The sequence below is a fragment of the Seriola dumerili genome, unplaced genomic scaffold (assembly GCF_002260705.1).
Source record: "Seriola dumerili isolate Sdu_G_001 unplaced genomic scaffold, Sdu_1.0 BDQW01000290.1, whole genome shotgun sequence".
NCBI classification, from domain to species: Eukaryota; Metazoa; Chordata; class Actinopteri; order Carangiformes; family Carangidae; genus Seriola; species Seriola dumerili.
In genome coordinates, this window is record NW_019174545.1 from 187,879 (window position 1) to 204,550 (window position 16,672).

A 16,672-nucleotide genomic window follows, 5' to 3' on the forward strand; every position below is an offset into this window, starting at 1 on the left:
TTTGCACAAGAAAGCCTCACTTTGTGGATTATATAATTATTAATTAACAGATTATTTAAGTAGTCCTTATTAAAATGCCCTGTTTCAGATTGTAACATTATCAGAAACAAAAAAAAAAGGTAAACAAAAGAGCAACAACAATGAAATCCTATTTCTGGGTCATTATTACATGCATAAATTAACATGTACAAAGAATGTTAATGTTGCAGCAGTTCGTGGTAAAGGATTCATATATTTAATATATTGTTAGCAGTTTATTTGAAAACAAGACAATATTTTATTAGAGGGTGATATGTTGGTTGTACAATCTTAATCTGCAAAGTATGGAGTAGCTAACCGAAATATTTGTACCGGAGTAAAAAGTACAATATTTCATTCTGAACTAAAGAAGAATACAATGGAAACCCTCCAGTCAAGTAAGAACTTCAAAAATGTACAGCACTCAGCTACTTTTCACCACTGCTGACATGAGAAATGAAATGTTAAATTCTCCCTTACATTTACAGCAATATTTCACAAGACTGAAAATGCAAAGAATGAACACATTAGTGCTCATCAGTCAACACAAGGAAGAGCCTCAAGGAGGAATAAAACTTCTGAGTAGCGCTCAACCTCACACAGTTTCCTGGAGAGAAGATAAATGTGTTTTCCACACCAGCAGTGAAAGATAATGAGAAAAGAAGTCCACCTCTGCACACAATTAAAAATAAGAGCAAAAACAATTGTTGTGAGGATATTAGGTAACAGGCTAAAGAATGCACCATGTCGATGGCTGTCCCCACAGGTATAATGGAACAAGTCTGCTTGTGCGTGTGTGTGTGTGGTTACTCGTTTATGACCATCTGTCTGCAGATTGACTCTCCATCGCACCTTCGTCATTGTCTTGGCTTCTTTTGTCTTCTGGGCATGTTTCTTTCCGGTACACTGCAGATGGAACGTGAAAGTTTGTTTGTAGTCTTTCCTCATATTTGGTCCTGTCTGCCAATTATATCATGCACTTCCGTAAAGGCTATTCCCAGTGTAAGGAAATACTAACAAATAACTGGCAGATTTATTGTTTACATTTACAAAATTGAAGAAAAACCTGCATGCCTACTCTGTGGTTGCTGGCAGAGGCAAAGCTGAGATGACATCAAGGAGGGCCACCCACTTGTTTTTTTTGCATTTGTTTTGATTTGATTTTGTTCTTTAATCTCTTTGCAAAAAGCATTTTTATGTAGGTTCACATTATTATAATTTGTGTATGATGTTCTACTGCAAAAATACATGAAATTGGATTTATGTTAACATTTGTGGAATTCATTTGTTTCAGTTTAGTGCAAGCAGATGCCATATAACAAATACAACAAGAAAGAACATAATTATTTGTTCTTGTCTTTAGTTTTGTTACAGTATCACAAAATACTGAAGCCTTGGCCTCTCACATAATTGTATATAATATATATATATATCATTATATTATTATAATATATATATATATATTTAATTTCTGTGAGCAAACAAGTGCAGATTAACCTGTATGGCCACATCTAAGTAAATCCATGTAATGACACTGGCCCAGTTAAATACATTACATACACTCATGCTATTTATTTATTTATTTTATTTTTCTTTTTTTTTTTTAAATCTTGTCACCACTAAATTTTCAAGCCAAGGGTAAGAAGTCAACGCTGCGAGACGAGTGCAACAGGTTTGAACAGTTTGAGCGAGAGAGCGTGCGTTTCCCATTCCTTCATACAATCTCTGAAGCTCAGCCAGAGTGACCATCACGTTCTTGGTCATCTCTCTTACCAAGACCCATCTCCCCCGATCGCTCAGTTTGGCCGAGCAGCCAGCTGTAGAAAGAGTTATGGTTGTTCCACAGTTCTTCTGCTTAAGAACTATGGAGGCCACTATGCTCTTGGGAACCTTCAATACAGCAGAAATGTTTTTGTAGCCTTCACAAACCTGGGCCTCAACACCATCCTGTCTCTGAGCTGTGCAGGCAGTTCCTTTGACCTCATGGTCTGGTTTTTGCTCTGATATGTCTTGTCAGCTATGAGACCTTATACAGGCATGTTTGTGCCTTTCCAAATCATGTCCAATCAGCTGAATTTACCACAGGTGGACTCCAATCAAGGTGCAGAAACATCTTAAAGATGATCAAGAGAAATGGGAGTCACCTGAGCTAAATTTCAAGTGTCAAAGCAAAGGGTTGGAATACTTGTGTCAATGTGAATGTCAAGTTTCCTTTTTAATAAATTCCCCAAAGATTTCAAAAATTCTGTTTTTACTTTGTCCCTATGGGGTATTGAGTGAACACTGATGAGGGAAATTGGGATTTTTTTTTTTAGTATAAGGTTGCAACATAACAGAATCGTAGGAGTCTAAATACTTTCCGAATGCACTGTAAGTGAGAAGAGACATATCAGGTGAGACAACACAATACAGACCATAATACATCAAGGTTTGATTCACTCATAATGAGCAGTTAGCGTAAGCCTATAGTTACAGAGACAGAGACAACCTTAAATACAATGCAGTGCAACAACATATAAGCACGGCATGGAAACTATTACATAACAGAGAAAAGGATAAAGGTTGTCGCTTTCACACGCTTATAGTGTTCAATTGCGTAATATTTTCTGGTTTTATAACATTATGCCATCGGCTGCAACAACACAATCCTCCAGGAATTGTAAAACTGATGGACTTTATGTTATTGTCTTATTCTTATTTTAGTATATGCATCCAACACGGAGAAAAGAGAGCTGCATACTCACTAATAAAGTGGCTTTCAGTCACTCTTGATCTTAATGACAAAGGGAATTTTAAAGTCTGCATTGTTATCAAATACAACCCCACCTATGGCTTCTCATGCAAGACAGTACACGTGGGAAATAATCCTAACCCTACACTTGTAGGCCCAAATAAATAGGAAGCTCTGCAGACAAAACGTACCACAAAACTGAGGATTAATCTATAAAGAAAATACAAAACTGTTAGAAATACACATTAGGTAACTCATTGATTGATGAATGGTTGTGTCTTTATCTCCCTGTTACACTCTGTACAAATAGCTCCAACTTCATCGTCACACTGCCTGATGACACAGTAATGATAGGTCACACCACCAATTATGCTGAGAGGGCCCAGCTGGCAGAGGTGAATGACCTGTCACTTAGATACATCCTCTAGCAAATCCAAGGACTATATGCACATTTTTCATTTTATCATGTGTTTATAATTTCTGGATTTTGGATTTTTTTATCTTTTTTTTTTCTTTTTTTTTCTAACCCCATTTTCCAGTCCGAGCATGTGTAGCCCTGTATATTTCTTTTGCTCTGCTGCCATCTATTGGTCACTTCAGAAGCCTTAAGTAGACTGTTTTTGTTTTGTTTTTGTTTTTTTCAAATACGTGTTGCGGACTTCATTTCAGTAAAAGAATTACAAACAAATTCAGGAATATTCCCCATTGCTTAGACCACAGAGTAAATGAACAAGAAATAAATAAACTGATTCTCCCCTAGGTGATAAATAAAGTGTATATCTATCTATCTGTCTATTTATCTATCTATCTATCTATCTATCTACTAAACCATATATAAACAATGTATGGTTAAGACATACAGTATAGGTCCTACCAAACTCCAGGTATATGCTGCAAGGAGTTTTATCTACATATAGCCTACAGGGCCCGTGTGTGTGTGTGTGTGTGTGTGTGTGTGTGTGTGTGTGTGTGTGTGTGTGTGTGTGTGTGTGTGTGTGTGTGTGTGTGTGTGTACGTGTTTAAATCATCTACTCCACAGCGACTGCGCGTAACATTTACTGTTCTGATTGGGTGACACGACCAATCTGTATTTCCGCTGCGACCCAAACAGCCGCACTGATGTTATTATAACCTAAATCATCTGCTCTTCCTATAGTCTCGTGCTCGCTCACACCATGTCTGCATCTGGGTTTGTGCTGGTGCTCCTCGCGGTTTCTCTGTGTCCCGGTAAGATGAAGAAATGTCTGCCTTACTGTCACCTGACGGTCGCCATTAATTCTGTTGTCATGTAGCCGGCTGCTATTGTGGGATATATGATAACATTGAATTACTGCACAAAGGATGCAGACATAGGCTATTCTGACTGATACTAAAATACTTAAATGTTGTACCGTTTAAATTTTTACTGTGTGTATCATTCTCCCTTTCTGTCTTGTGGTTTATAGGAGACTCCAGGTTGATCATAGACCCTTTGTCATTCATCAAACAGAAAACTCTGGTAATCCTGACTTTTATTTCCTATATTATCACTGTTTTGTCAAATCAACCGAATATATGGAACTAATATTTATTTCAAAATAATACATAAACCCACTATACTTATATTAACACTTAGCTGTCATTATTAAAACAGTCACATTCTCATTCACATCCTCTTTTTGCACATGTAAGTTATGTTTGTTTAAAATAGCAAAAGAAAAAGAAAAAAAAAGTTAGTGCATTTATCAATCAATTAGAGATGATGTTTTTGCCACCTACATTCATTGGATGTTTCCTTACCCTACTCTTTAAAAAGTGCACACAGTGCGGGAAAACCCTGACAAGTCATGCTTTATGTTTAAATTGAGTTGTGTTGTAGTCAGGCCTAAAAAATTATCTGACTGTGGCTCCTCCTTAGACACTGGACATCTGTTCAGAATGCAGCCAGATCATCCAGCTGTCCGCCAACATGATTTCAACCAGGGATACTAAAGTGAGTATCTCTGTGATCCACTCATTGCGCAGTTTCAATTTACTTTCACTTCACTTACTGACCACATAGATTTGAGGAATTGGTTGAAACAAAAACTGGCAGCCACACCCAGCAGCTGGGATACATAATATCTTAAAAAGAAAACTAAAATTCCAATATTTACATGTGATTTTCTTAACAAAAGTTTAGGTTTGTCAAGCTATTTTGCAAGTGCTCACCTTGCACTTCTGCAGACAAATAAAAATGGGTAAAGTTGGTGTCTATTTGTGTAGAAAAATACATTTAAGACACCCAGCATCTTTACCACAGCATAGACAATCCACTAACCCCTGTGCCTTTGCAGGAGACTGTGTATGAAACCTTGCATGCTCTCTGCCTGCACCTCCCAAGAGAACAGGCATCAGAGTGTGATTCACAAGTGAAGACGTATCTGCCCAAAGTCCTGCAGCAAACACCTGGTCACCTGGTGAGTTTAGCTTCTATTTACGCTTCTTTTTCGACACATGTTAAAACAATAAACACTATGGCCTTCAGAGATGACGTGTAAAATCAGACCATATGTGTTTTGTAGAAACCAGGTGAGACCTGTATGGTTTTTGGACTCTGTGCTGTCCACAAGGAGAAACAACTGCTGAAACTTCCCCAGCATGCTACTGATGAAGTCTTATCCAGTTCTGCACTCGGCACCTTCATCAGGCCATCAGTATGAGAAAGCAGAAGTGGAATATAAAATGAAACTTGAAGTGAAACTTTTTCATTTATATTATACGTGGTCCTCTTATCAGCTATTCTCTTCTCTAGGAGCAGTTCAATCCAGTTTGCACCCTGTGTTTGTTTATCATGAAGAAACTGGAGACCCTGTTGCCCAAAAACATGACTGAGGTGACTTCCTTTTTTTCGTGTCAGTGTATTGCTTGACGCACACCACACATCACATCATGTAAGTGTCACTATCTTCTCTGTCTTGCCCTGCAGGATGCTTTAATGAAGCTCATGGGAGAGATCTGCAATCTTGTACCTAAGAGCTATAAGGACCGATGTGATGATTTCGTCGACAAATACGGCGTACAGATTGTCGAATTCCTCTTATCGTCCGCTGCGCCTCACACAATATGTACTCTACTGCACCTCTGTTTGTTCGAGGAGCCTGTTCCAGGTCAGTCACACGTTCATCATGAGTCAATTTGGTCAGCATTTGTCTATGATCCATGCCAAGTTAACGCTCTACTGATTTCCCAGAGGTGCTCTTCCCCTCGGACTGTGAGTCGTGCCGCACGCTGGTGGTGCTGAGCCGACTGCACCTGGGTAATAACTCCACCGAACCCCAGACTTCCTCTTTTCTTCAGTCTGTGTGTGTCCATCACCCCAACGCCATCCCTAAGGTCTGACCCTCACTTCATACTAACACTAAGCACTCCAACTAACAAAATCCTTCACAAATCACTGTACCTTTTAAAAATATTCAGGTTTAAGCCAACCAACATGTTTTGTCTGTGTCCACACAGAAAATGTGTCTTGTGGACACATGTTTACAGTTACTCAGCTGATTATACCTTACACCTCTCCATGTCCTGTTACTATATTCTTTTATAGTTTATTGCCTTGAATAAACCTAAACCTAACCTTAAATTCAAGTGTTCAGTAAAGGAATTAAAGCAGTTTCTAATCGGTTAGATTAAGAAGAAAAAATCGTATGAAAAATTGTTAAGTAACTCTCATTCTCTTTTCAGTGTGAGGCTTTCACTAAAATCTATGGCTCCCGAATGCAGAAGGTTTTGGGAAACCAGATGGATGTTCCACATGCTTGTGAAGTAAGAATAAGCTTTTAAAAAAAGTCAAAAGTACAATGGTCTATCTAAAGGGAGAAACAAAAAGGAAATCTTTATATCCTAAAGTCTTTATCCAGTATTACGGATCCACAAGAGGATTTGTCTGCAGTAATTTAATCTACTTCCACATATTAACAAGAGACACCTTCACCATGGGTGAATTTAGGGCACTGGCAGACGTGAACTGTACCATCACTTAAAGCAGCACACTTCCTCTGGTGACTAAAAATATATAATTAGTTGATTCACGAGCATAATTTACAAACACGCAACAAATCATGAAGACAACGTAGCCAATTGAATGTTCCTGTGCACATATCATTCTTTGCTCTGGTTCAAATTCTGAGGATCTTTTGTCCTGTCTGTCCTGCAGAGAGCTGATCTGTGCGTTGCCTCGAGGAAGTTGGAGCCGCTGGGAAAGAATCGTTGTACTTGGGGACCAAGCTACTGGTGCAAAGACAGAGAAACTGCTCAGAAGTGTGGTGTAAGTTAAAGGCAAACAATTATTGCTAATTAAGCTGATAAAAGTGACAAACAGGTCAGACCCATCATCTGAAAATTACATGTTCAACATGTTGCACGCATGTTTTTTACTTCATTCGTTTGCCCATAATCTGATTTTGTGAATAATTTCAGGTTTTTTTTCACATCCTATTTCTGTGTATTTTCTCTCTGCAGAACCAGGCCTTCTGTGAGAAATACATGTGGAAGAATAATGAGTGAACCAAACTGCAGCTGTAAAGATATGTGCACACAAAGAACCCCTTTCTTTTTTACAAATTATTACACTTATCAACAGTTTTAAATGTTTTCTAAATGTAATGCACTGAACATTTTTGTTTTACTTTTGGGGAAGTTATTCATCTCATATGCTAATTCAGTCAGACATAAATAGTAAATAATGAAATATTGTGATTTGCATGAAGTCATGAAGTGATGTGTCACAAGACTGGGGCTGGGATTCAGTCTTAAGCATCAGTTTCTGTAGCAGGTTCCAGTTTTGTGAAGTGTTATTCTGTATATTACAACATGTATGATGCCATTATGAATGTAAAAAGTGGGGGGAAAAAAAGATTTTGTCCCTATGTTAGCCATAAGATGAATTCTCAGAATGTACTTAAGACAATTTTGGACAACTGACTACTGCAACTGAATTGCAAAGGTGCTTATCCTATTATCTTATTGCCACATACACACTCCTAAAATGAAATTAAACCAAAGGTTTGTCATTAAAAGTCAAAAGACAGCCAAACGTGTGTCCTGGAGCTTGTTTATTTAGAAACACCCACATAGTAAAAAGATAAAACAGTGAAAAAAAACATTGAGACATTTACATTTATTTGCTGGATATAGTCCTGATGCTCTCTTGCCACTCTCGCCACTCTCATTCTATATTTTGTCATTATTTTGAATCACATAAATACCCAGTTCATTTTTTATTTTATTTTTTTCTAATGGCAACAACACTTCTGGCCATTCACCCTGAAGAAAATCCTGCCTCACTTACACCCCTGTGTGGTTGTTTGTGTCATCATCAGTCTCTTGTCTCTTCCAGATCTAGGAGAGAAAATACGCAATTACCAAAGCGAGCTCTATGTAAATGTAGGGTTAATTGATAGATTCAATTACCATTTTTAATTTATAATCATTTAAAAGATCGATCTTGTATGAAATAAGACCTGGCTAAAACAAGTTTTTGAAAGCTGCTAACAACATCGTTCTACTGAACTCTGTATCATTACCTCTGATCATTTTTACCAAGAAATTGCACGGTTTCATTCCCCACTTAGTTTATTCTTGCATCTTTGAAATCACCTAAATCATGTCTGAAGCTCTTCAGGAAGGGATGACCTGTTTTTTTATTTGATAGTGAGAAAAATGTACTTACATTTTTTTGTTTTAATATCATTACAGAACGTTTAAAGAAAAACCATTTGCAGATTTTTAATAATGTTTTAATGCATCTATGATTGGAAACGAACCTGCATTATGTAAAGACTAAGAGTGGCCTATTTTATTTTTATTTAGCTCAGTTTATAACTATTGCTGCTACAATCAGAGGTTAAATACACCCTAGATAGTCCATGCCATAATCAGAAACTATAACTGTCTGTTGTACTGAAGATTTGCCTCTAAAAATTGAAAGACGTGCATCTGTGCTGTGAATGCCATCAGATGAAAGGTGATGATTTCATGTTGCATGGAAAAGTATGCAGCCAGAGCTCTGAAACATTTACATTTTCCAGCACATACACACAAAAACTGCGTGGGAGGACTTGCCTGGATGTAGGCCTCTGATAGTGTGATCATCTGGGGGAGAATGTCGGTCACCTGCAGGTCCTGCATCTCATACCACTTCCCAGTTCCCTGATTAAGAGATATTATAACAGATGGTCAGTGATGACATTTAAACCCATGAGTGTAATTTAATGCGTTTGTGATTAATGCTACAACAAATCAGGCCAATTTCAGAAATATCTGCTTGCAGCCTACATGATGCAGAACATGTATTCTGTATGCTCCCTCAGTGGGTTTCCCATCATGCACTACATTGGCGACGAGGTCATAAGTTGTGCTCTTCTCTGTAGCTTGAGCTTCTTCTGTCAAGTACTCACGCAGGTCCACATTCCTATTGAAGCAAATACAATAAACAAGTGACAATACGAACGAGTGCATATTTACATTATCATTACAGAACGTTTAAAGAAAAACCATTTGCAGATTTTTAATAATGTTTTAATGCATCTATGATTGGAAACGAACCTGCATTATGTAAAGACTAAGAGTGGCCTATTTTATTTTTATTTAGCTCAGTTTATAACTAAAGCTAACATCATAACTGTGCTGGGTAAAATACTCACAGAGAGAGAGAGAGGAAAGAGTTATATTGAACAATGATAACAACCAATTATACTATTGTTAACATGCACTTCAATGGTTTCATCAGGCACTCTGAATAAAAGCATAGATACTTTGTCTTACAGATATGTACAGCACTTACGTGATAGGGAAGTTGACAATTGTCGGGTTCTTTTCCACAAGAGAAGTTGTTCTGGTGAATTTTTTGATGCAAAAAATGAGGTACGGAGGCAGTTTGGTCAACTGGAACCTTTTGAGAAAATTCTCTTTGTAGTTTTGTATTCCTTAATGTAAATGAGACAGAAAAGTGAGCAGAGATAGTGTGTTTGCATCATCAATACCTGTGCCAATCTGACATCTAAACGAAGCTGTTGCAAAAATTAAAACTTTGCTCTAGGTCCGATGTGACGTCAAAACAGTACGAATCCAGTCCTTGTCCAGAAATATTTTTTGTAAAGACGAGGGAATCTGTACCTTCTCTGTGCTGGCTGCCGTTGAACTTGCCCAGGATGTTGAAGAAGAGACCTGCGGATAAATAAGCTGCTCCTTCTCATCCTTGTACAGTGGAGCTGTGTGGGAGGTCAAGTGTCAGAAACAGGAAGGTGGATTCAGACATCTGGCTACCTCTGTCACAAAGCAATGCTTCTATCTCCTCTGGAGGCTGAAATGAAAACAAAAAAAAAAAAACACCATGTGGAAATTTTAAATTATGTTTTAAAGGATTCAACAAAAATAGCATACATATGAGAGGTACATTTGAGGGAGATGTGAAAATTAAGAATATTCTCTCTGGTTTGCCTCATATCTGAGCTTAGGTTTTGATTGGGCCTCAATTTTGACGGAAGAAATAAACTCAGAAGTAAAGTGTTTTTCAGCTGTGGTCAAGCACTTTGTTTAAGTAGTTTTAAAAAATATGAATTATTCAATTCATCATTATTAGAAACGTGAATCATATAGTTCATCATAAGTGTCAGTTATATGAGTTCAAATACAAGTGCAGACTTACTAAATCTGGGGTGTGAAGTTTCTTGGAAAAGATCCGCATGGAGCCTTGAAATGCTTTAGTAATGATTGCTTTAATGGAAGAAAGACTAGAGACAGAGGTTAGGTCTCATTGTTGCACACTCAACTAATTAAATGTGTATTCCAGTTTTTTCTTCAACTCTGAACAATGTACAATAATCTGTCAAATACCCATTGTTTATGTCCATAGTGAACAGATAGTGATAACACCGTATTTCTCATCCAACTCACATGGCTTTTTTTGTGCCTCCAAGAGCCCCATGCAGAGCATTCAAGAACCACGTCATGAAGTCCACAGCATCTCCTAAGAACAGAAAAAAAAATCAGGACCACAACACACAGTATTCTCCAAGGGGCAGCATGTGTGTGAAACCCTATTTGATTTTAATTTTCTTATTTTTTTGTACTGCCATATCTGTTGCATCACACATATCTTACCTTGCTTGGTAATTTGGAAGTTCTTCTTGCTGCACAGCAACCACAGCCTGCAGCATCTCATGAGGAGACACGTGGCCTTTGAAGTTTCTGGGTTCCAAGTTTGCGCATCACTCACCAAACCTCTGCACCAAGAGGAACATGATGTCCCCGGTGGCCTGCGGATTCCTCTGTAGTTTTCCTCCCCAGGAAGTAGTTTCGCAAGAACATTGGAAAAGCCTTGGAAGAGGCATAATGAACAAGCTGGTATTACTTAAAAAGTTTTGACTACGTCCAAATAAGGTCCACTGAAGCAGTTATTCATACCTGCAACACCACGTTGGCGTAGTCATTGGCTTTGATATTGTTGAGACTACCAATGCCTGGCAGGTACGTCGTACCATCGTAGGCTCGGTACAGTTTTCCCTGCTTGTCCAGCCCTGCAATGTGCTGCTTGGTGAAGATTGGCTTTAGCACATACTGTAGAAAAAGAAAGTGTCAACAAATTTATGTGACAAAAAGAAAGTCTGGAAATATGGACAAAACAAACCTCAGCATTGACAATACAATATTTTGAGCACCACTGTCAGAGTATCAGTACTGGTGCTTTAAAACAAACTTTAACCACCGTTATAAACATTTTTGATAAACAAGAGTGTCAGTACATGTGTTTTTTCAAACAGGTTTACTCATTTATTGTTCACTGAATTCAGGTAGAAAACAGGTCATTTTAGTCTGACTCAGCTGTGATGTGATCTTTTACATCAGGAAAAAACAATATTGAACTAATATCCTAATGTAATAGATGAACACACTTGCAACATATCAATTCAAAGCATAATATTGAATATTGCACCTATTCATTTCTCCACCTGAGAGTCTCTTCCCCTGTGAAATTTAAGTTTGCTTGAATTACTGAACTATCAACATTCTTTCCAAGTTTTGTAATCAAAAGCATAATAATACATGATGAGGAAATAACCTTGTGGTTTTTACTTACAGTGATGTTTTCTATGAAGAATCAATGATCTCATAGTTGTCTGGCAGACAGAAAACTTGAGAGTGTGCAGATTGAGGAATACATGATGGGTAAACTGTACACTGGTGAGTGTAAGCATGGGACTTAAGACCTCTACCTACAAGGAAGCATACATGAGTGAATCAGTCCTCCGACAACAAAGTGTTTATTCTGGTTGAAAATGTCAGATAGTTCGCCTACCTTGAAAGTATTTCCCACAAATAAGGCAGGCGTAGACATTGATATGGGAGAGAGAGATGGAGCAGGAGCTTCTCAAAGTCAAAGTCAGCACACTCCTAGTAGATTTACAGACAAAAAACTGGGAATCAGCTGCAGGGCTTATAGAGATGGACAGTGCTTACTAGCATTTAGCAATAACATTAGCCGTGCATATTCAACTTTATCTTGCCTGTTTATCGTGTCAAGATAAGGGCAGTGACGGTTCTCCCGGTCTTCTACTACACGTCCTCGTCCTATTTTGGCTGTCACTGCAACATAAAGGGAAAACGACAACGGTGCGAGGTCAGTTAAGAATTATTCCCATCATATTGGATGAAAGCTAGCTAAACATCTAGCTTAACGTAGCATTTAGTTCAAAGATGATGATGGTTTTGATTACACTGTGTGCGTGTGGAAGGGCGGTGGCCTTACTAAGCAGGTTTTAAAAGCCTACAATGGAACAAATATTGAACGAAGCCGCTTCTGTATAGCTGACCAAACAGTGAGCAGAATCGAACGACACTTCCAGTCTGCTATAACACTGTAGCTACTGGCTAAACCAAATGTAGGACATTACGTTTAACGAAAAGTGAATAGAAACTTACCCTGCTCCTTGCTGTCATCCTCCGTCCACCTCAGCCTTACTCTTCTGAGCTACGAGCTCAGCAATGAGCTTGCGATCTATATATTCAAAAACGATGTATATATTAATCTTTATTTGGATAGATGAATGGGTCACACACGGCTTGGGCGTGGCGAAACTCGCGGTGTTTGTACGGTCGCAGTTAGAAATGGGACGAAAACAACGCCAGTGAAGCTACATCGATCCTTGAGCTGTTGGGTGCCAGAATTGATTACTCTTGATTTCTGGCAGCATAACCAAGCTGCCTTTATTAAACGTTGGTGTATTTATTGTTGCGTTTAGTATTTTTTGATGCATTTTGTAAAATCATATCTTTAAAACCAATGTTGTTGTTTTTTTTAGATAGTATATATATATTTATATAAACTCCGGGAATTCTCACGATTGGAAAAAACCATTAGCTAGCATATAGCTTTTTTGTCAGTGCTGCTGATTGAGACTTGTTGCAATCATCAAGGCGTCATTAGCTCCTAAATACTGTCATCATATTTGAGCTTGTCTGTCAAAATGGATATTTTGAGAGACGATGAAGCGCATGAGCTGAAGTATAAACCTGGGGGGCGTTTGGATATGAGCCACGGCTTCCTGCACCATATCCGGAGGAACCAGAATGGCTAGGTTTATTTCCTTTACTACCGTTAGCTAATGCTAGCAGATAGCATACTAGCTAGTTCACGACATACAGCTACAGTATGTAAAGCTGCAGCTACACTTTTCTTTTTTTAATAGAAGTTGATCTGATGCTGAATGAAGGGTTACATATGGAGGGCAGTATGATCATAATGATTCAATTAATACGCCTTTATGCCCAAAGTGAAAAATATATGTAAAGGTCGTACAGGCCAAAGGTTATCATTGGTTTAGGACATTGGAGCCCAAACAACTGCTTATTGTAAAAGAAAAGGATAAACAAATAAACGATTATCGATTTGTTTCAGTATCGCAGGGCTTAATTGTGTCCATGACTGTTACCAGATGCGCCATCAACGAAGGGCGAAGTCATTCAGCATGACAATGTTTTTTAAAATATGATCTCCAGAGATAATATTGATGATGAAGTCAATTTTACACCAAATTTTCTGGACTTAACACTTAGACACAATATTTCTTGCTTCACAATTATAACGAGTTAATGTATTTTACAAATACCAAAATGCATTTCAGTGAAAGCAATACCATAGTATGTGGTTACAATTACATACATTTCAAAAGCAAATAACTAAATGTCGATTTTTCTGGCTCTCCAAGAGATGACTATGATAAGAGGTGAAGCAAGCTAAAGAGCTTTCAGCGGCGGAGACACACCACAACCCCTAGAACGACCCGTCGACCTAACATCCAAGTGTACCATCCGCGGACGAAGATGTAAGATCGATGTGTCCTTTCAATACGTTTCCGCCAGATGATACTACATCCATTGAATAAAGTAAAGAGAACGTGTAATGTGCTTTCTTTTCCAGATGATCAGAGTCAGGGGCTGGTGCTGAGGCTGAAGAATGGAAAATGAGAGTGGGTCGTAGCACAGAGAACTGAGATCCATGGGACTGAACTTTTCTGGTTTTGACTACCCAGGCGGACTCTGGTACCATTACGTCCTTCCTCGTGCACAAGGTATATTGGACATCCTAATTGTCTAATGATTCTTCTTTTTGGTTCCTTTGGTCTACTTTAGTTTGGTTTGGTCTTAATTTTATGATGTTCCTTGTGTTTTTAAAGGGTGATAAGCCTAAGAAGGTAGTGGAACGTGTTGCAGAAAAGAACATCTTAGCGATTCAGCTATGAGATCAGCTCTGGAGGCTCGGATTCGGAAGGAAATGGACAAAAGAAGAGAACAAACGCTGAGTGATATCAAAAGCAAGAATGTGATGGCAAAGGGCCTACAGGTAAAGGCCCTGTGGAATAATATTTCATTCGCAGTTCTGTGCTCCTCCAAAGCATCAAACGCGTTGACAGTGTTGGAGGCATGATGAGGGAAGTGTGGATCCTGTACAATGATGTCAGCAGAGATCCAATGTGGTTGTCCTACAATCAAGCTCGAGTCTTCTGTTTTTTAAGACAGTATGGTTGGGAGTTGACTGTCATGTTCATGTTTTACTACATTTTACTCACTTTGTACTGATACCTTCATATCCTGTCTCATAACACGTTTAGAGTTGACTTGGACCTATAAAGTTTTATGTTGTTTGTTGAAACAGTTAAATTCAGAAAGGTGCAGGTACTCTCTGGCCAGAGCTCTTGTTAACTTCCTCCTCATTGAACACCCCCTGTGTTTCTTGTGTTACAAAAATCTAGTTTTTATAAGGAAGATTTAAACTTTTTTGTAAATTCTTTTGAACAGAACATCCTCTCAGTCTGTCAGCGAATCTTGTGTTTTAGAAATATGAGAATTCAGTTTTGTTTTTTAGTGAGTTGGAGAGTTTAGTGGATGTAGCCCATGATAAATGTGTTTGTGTGGCAACTGTGTTTCATTGTTTTTCATATTCTAATTTTATTTTCTGGTTGTTGGAAGACTTTTATTTTGATACTGTAAAAATTTTTGAGGACACACTTGTATATTTACATATACAATGACATATACATAAAAACAATTTCTTACTGTCCATTGTGGTCTGGATGTGCATTTTATGGAATTGAAACAGCCATAAAATGTGATGTTTTTTTTTTTAGTCTCTTGATGCTCTGTGACAAACTTAAATCTGAAGGAAAAATAGGCAGAAATACATATAATATATCAAGCTTCAGCTGATTGATGGAGGTGTTTCACACCATGTTTTTCAGCAGGTGGCAGTATGAGATAATTTTTCAACTCTGCATTCCTGTCTGCTGCTACCTAACATGAGCTTCAGCTGCTGTCTTATAAAATGTCAAGTGATATTTTAACCATTTAGATGCACAGTAAAGCAGTGCACTTTATCTGTAAAAACAAGACTGTATAGTGTCATTTCTATACCAAAGACAATGTTACTTGTCATTGTAAAAAAAAAAATCACATATCGTTTGTGGAATATGAACGTTCAGGTATTTCATATTTTATTTTGTACTTAAAATTTTAAGGTAACACTGGAGATCTGAGGTGCTCTGATGAACTTAAGAGGTGGTCCCAGGTCTAACGTACTACTTGCAAACCGATTGTTGCAAGTCAGTCCCCATTTCTCTCTCCCCCCACTTCCTGTCATTTTCTCTACTGTCAGCTACTTAATAAAGGCATAACTTCCCCCCCCCCCCCAAATTCATTTGGCAGTGCAGGGTTCACTGGTGGATAAAACTGGAGTGCTGCTTATCTGACAATGAGTAGTTCTTGACTTTGTAGGACAAGATGTCACTTCTTTTGTCTTGTAAGGTGGGCTGAAGCTTTTGCATAGTGAAGCCCAATCCCAGAGGTTTAGATTTTACAAGTTTGCAGTGCTGCTCACAAATGTATGAGTAAAATTGCCATCTTGCGACTTCAAAAAAGCCGTGCAACATTAGTTTTTTCCTGGCTGATGGTGGCCTGTTTTGGTAGCAAGCCCATTATTTCCTTCTCCCAGAACCAATTAAAGAGTTTTTATAAGCTAAAAGTTCGACACCATTTCCATCGTGGGAAAAAAACAGTCGGCATGAGCATTTGGACAAACACAGTTGAATCCCTCTATAGTTGGAGATTAATTCACTGTGTTTTCATAACATGCCATGAAAACATGCAACTATATCCTCAGACCAACATGGCAGGCTGAACCTCCAGTGTGTATGCAAAGACCTTATCAAGGAGGAGTGGGGCCTCTGTCATGCTATTGGTGGAAACAGAGACACTCCCCTTAAATTGGTCAATCGCCTTTCTCCAGCTTCACTTTTCATTCCTCAGTCTGCATGTGACTGAAGTATGAGATGGGGAAACACATTCCCATGCACTAGTGTGTCTGCTCTCCAGATTATCTCCAGTTTCAACCAATTCTCAATTTGGCTGAAA

General features: G+C 38.3%; 1 protein-coding gene and 2 pseudogenes across 1 annotated transcript; 2 read left to right on the forward strand and 1 right to left on the reverse strand.

The window, feature by feature from the left end:
• The first annotated feature begins 3,810 nt into the window (after window positions 1-3,810).
• LOC111230812 (prosaposin-like) lies at window positions 3,811-7,778 on the forward strand. The gene is made up of 11 exons (XM_022757649.1): window positions 3,811-3,976; window positions 4,195-4,247; window positions 4,647-4,721; window positions 5,065-5,187; window positions 5,293-5,424; window positions 5,523-5,603; window positions 5,697-5,877; window positions 5,961-6,103; window positions 6,452-6,532; window positions 6,924-7,034; window positions 7,229-7,778. The coding sequence occupies exons 1-11, from the start codon at window positions 3,925-3,927 to the stop codon at window positions 7,271-7,273; spliced, it is 1,077 nt and encodes a 358-aa protein (XP_022613370.1). The 5' UTR covers window positions 3,811-3,924; the 3' UTR covers window positions 7,274-7,778.
• Window positions 7,779-7,806: 28 nt separating this feature from the next.
• LOC111230777 lies at window positions 7,807-13,179 on the reverse strand (annotated as a pseudogene).
• Window positions 13,180-13,233: 54 nt separating this feature from the next.
• Window positions 13,234-16,672, forward strand: part of LOC111230778 — a 7,155-nt pseudogene continuing 3,716 nt past the window's right edge.

Coding starts and splice junctions, on each gene's coding strand:
- LOC111230812 (XM_022757649.1), top strand. CDS start 3,925: ATGTCTGCATCTGGGTTTGTGCTGGTGCTCCTCGCGGTTTCTCTGTGT. Junction 4,722..5,064: donor TTTCAACCAGGGATACTAAA/GTGAGTATCTCT, acceptor GTGCCTTTGCAG/GAGACTGTGTATGAAACCTT. Junction 5,188..5,292: donor AGCAAACACCTGGTCACCTG/GTGAGTTTAGCT, acceptor TGTGTTTTGTAG/AAACCAGGTGAGACCTGTAT.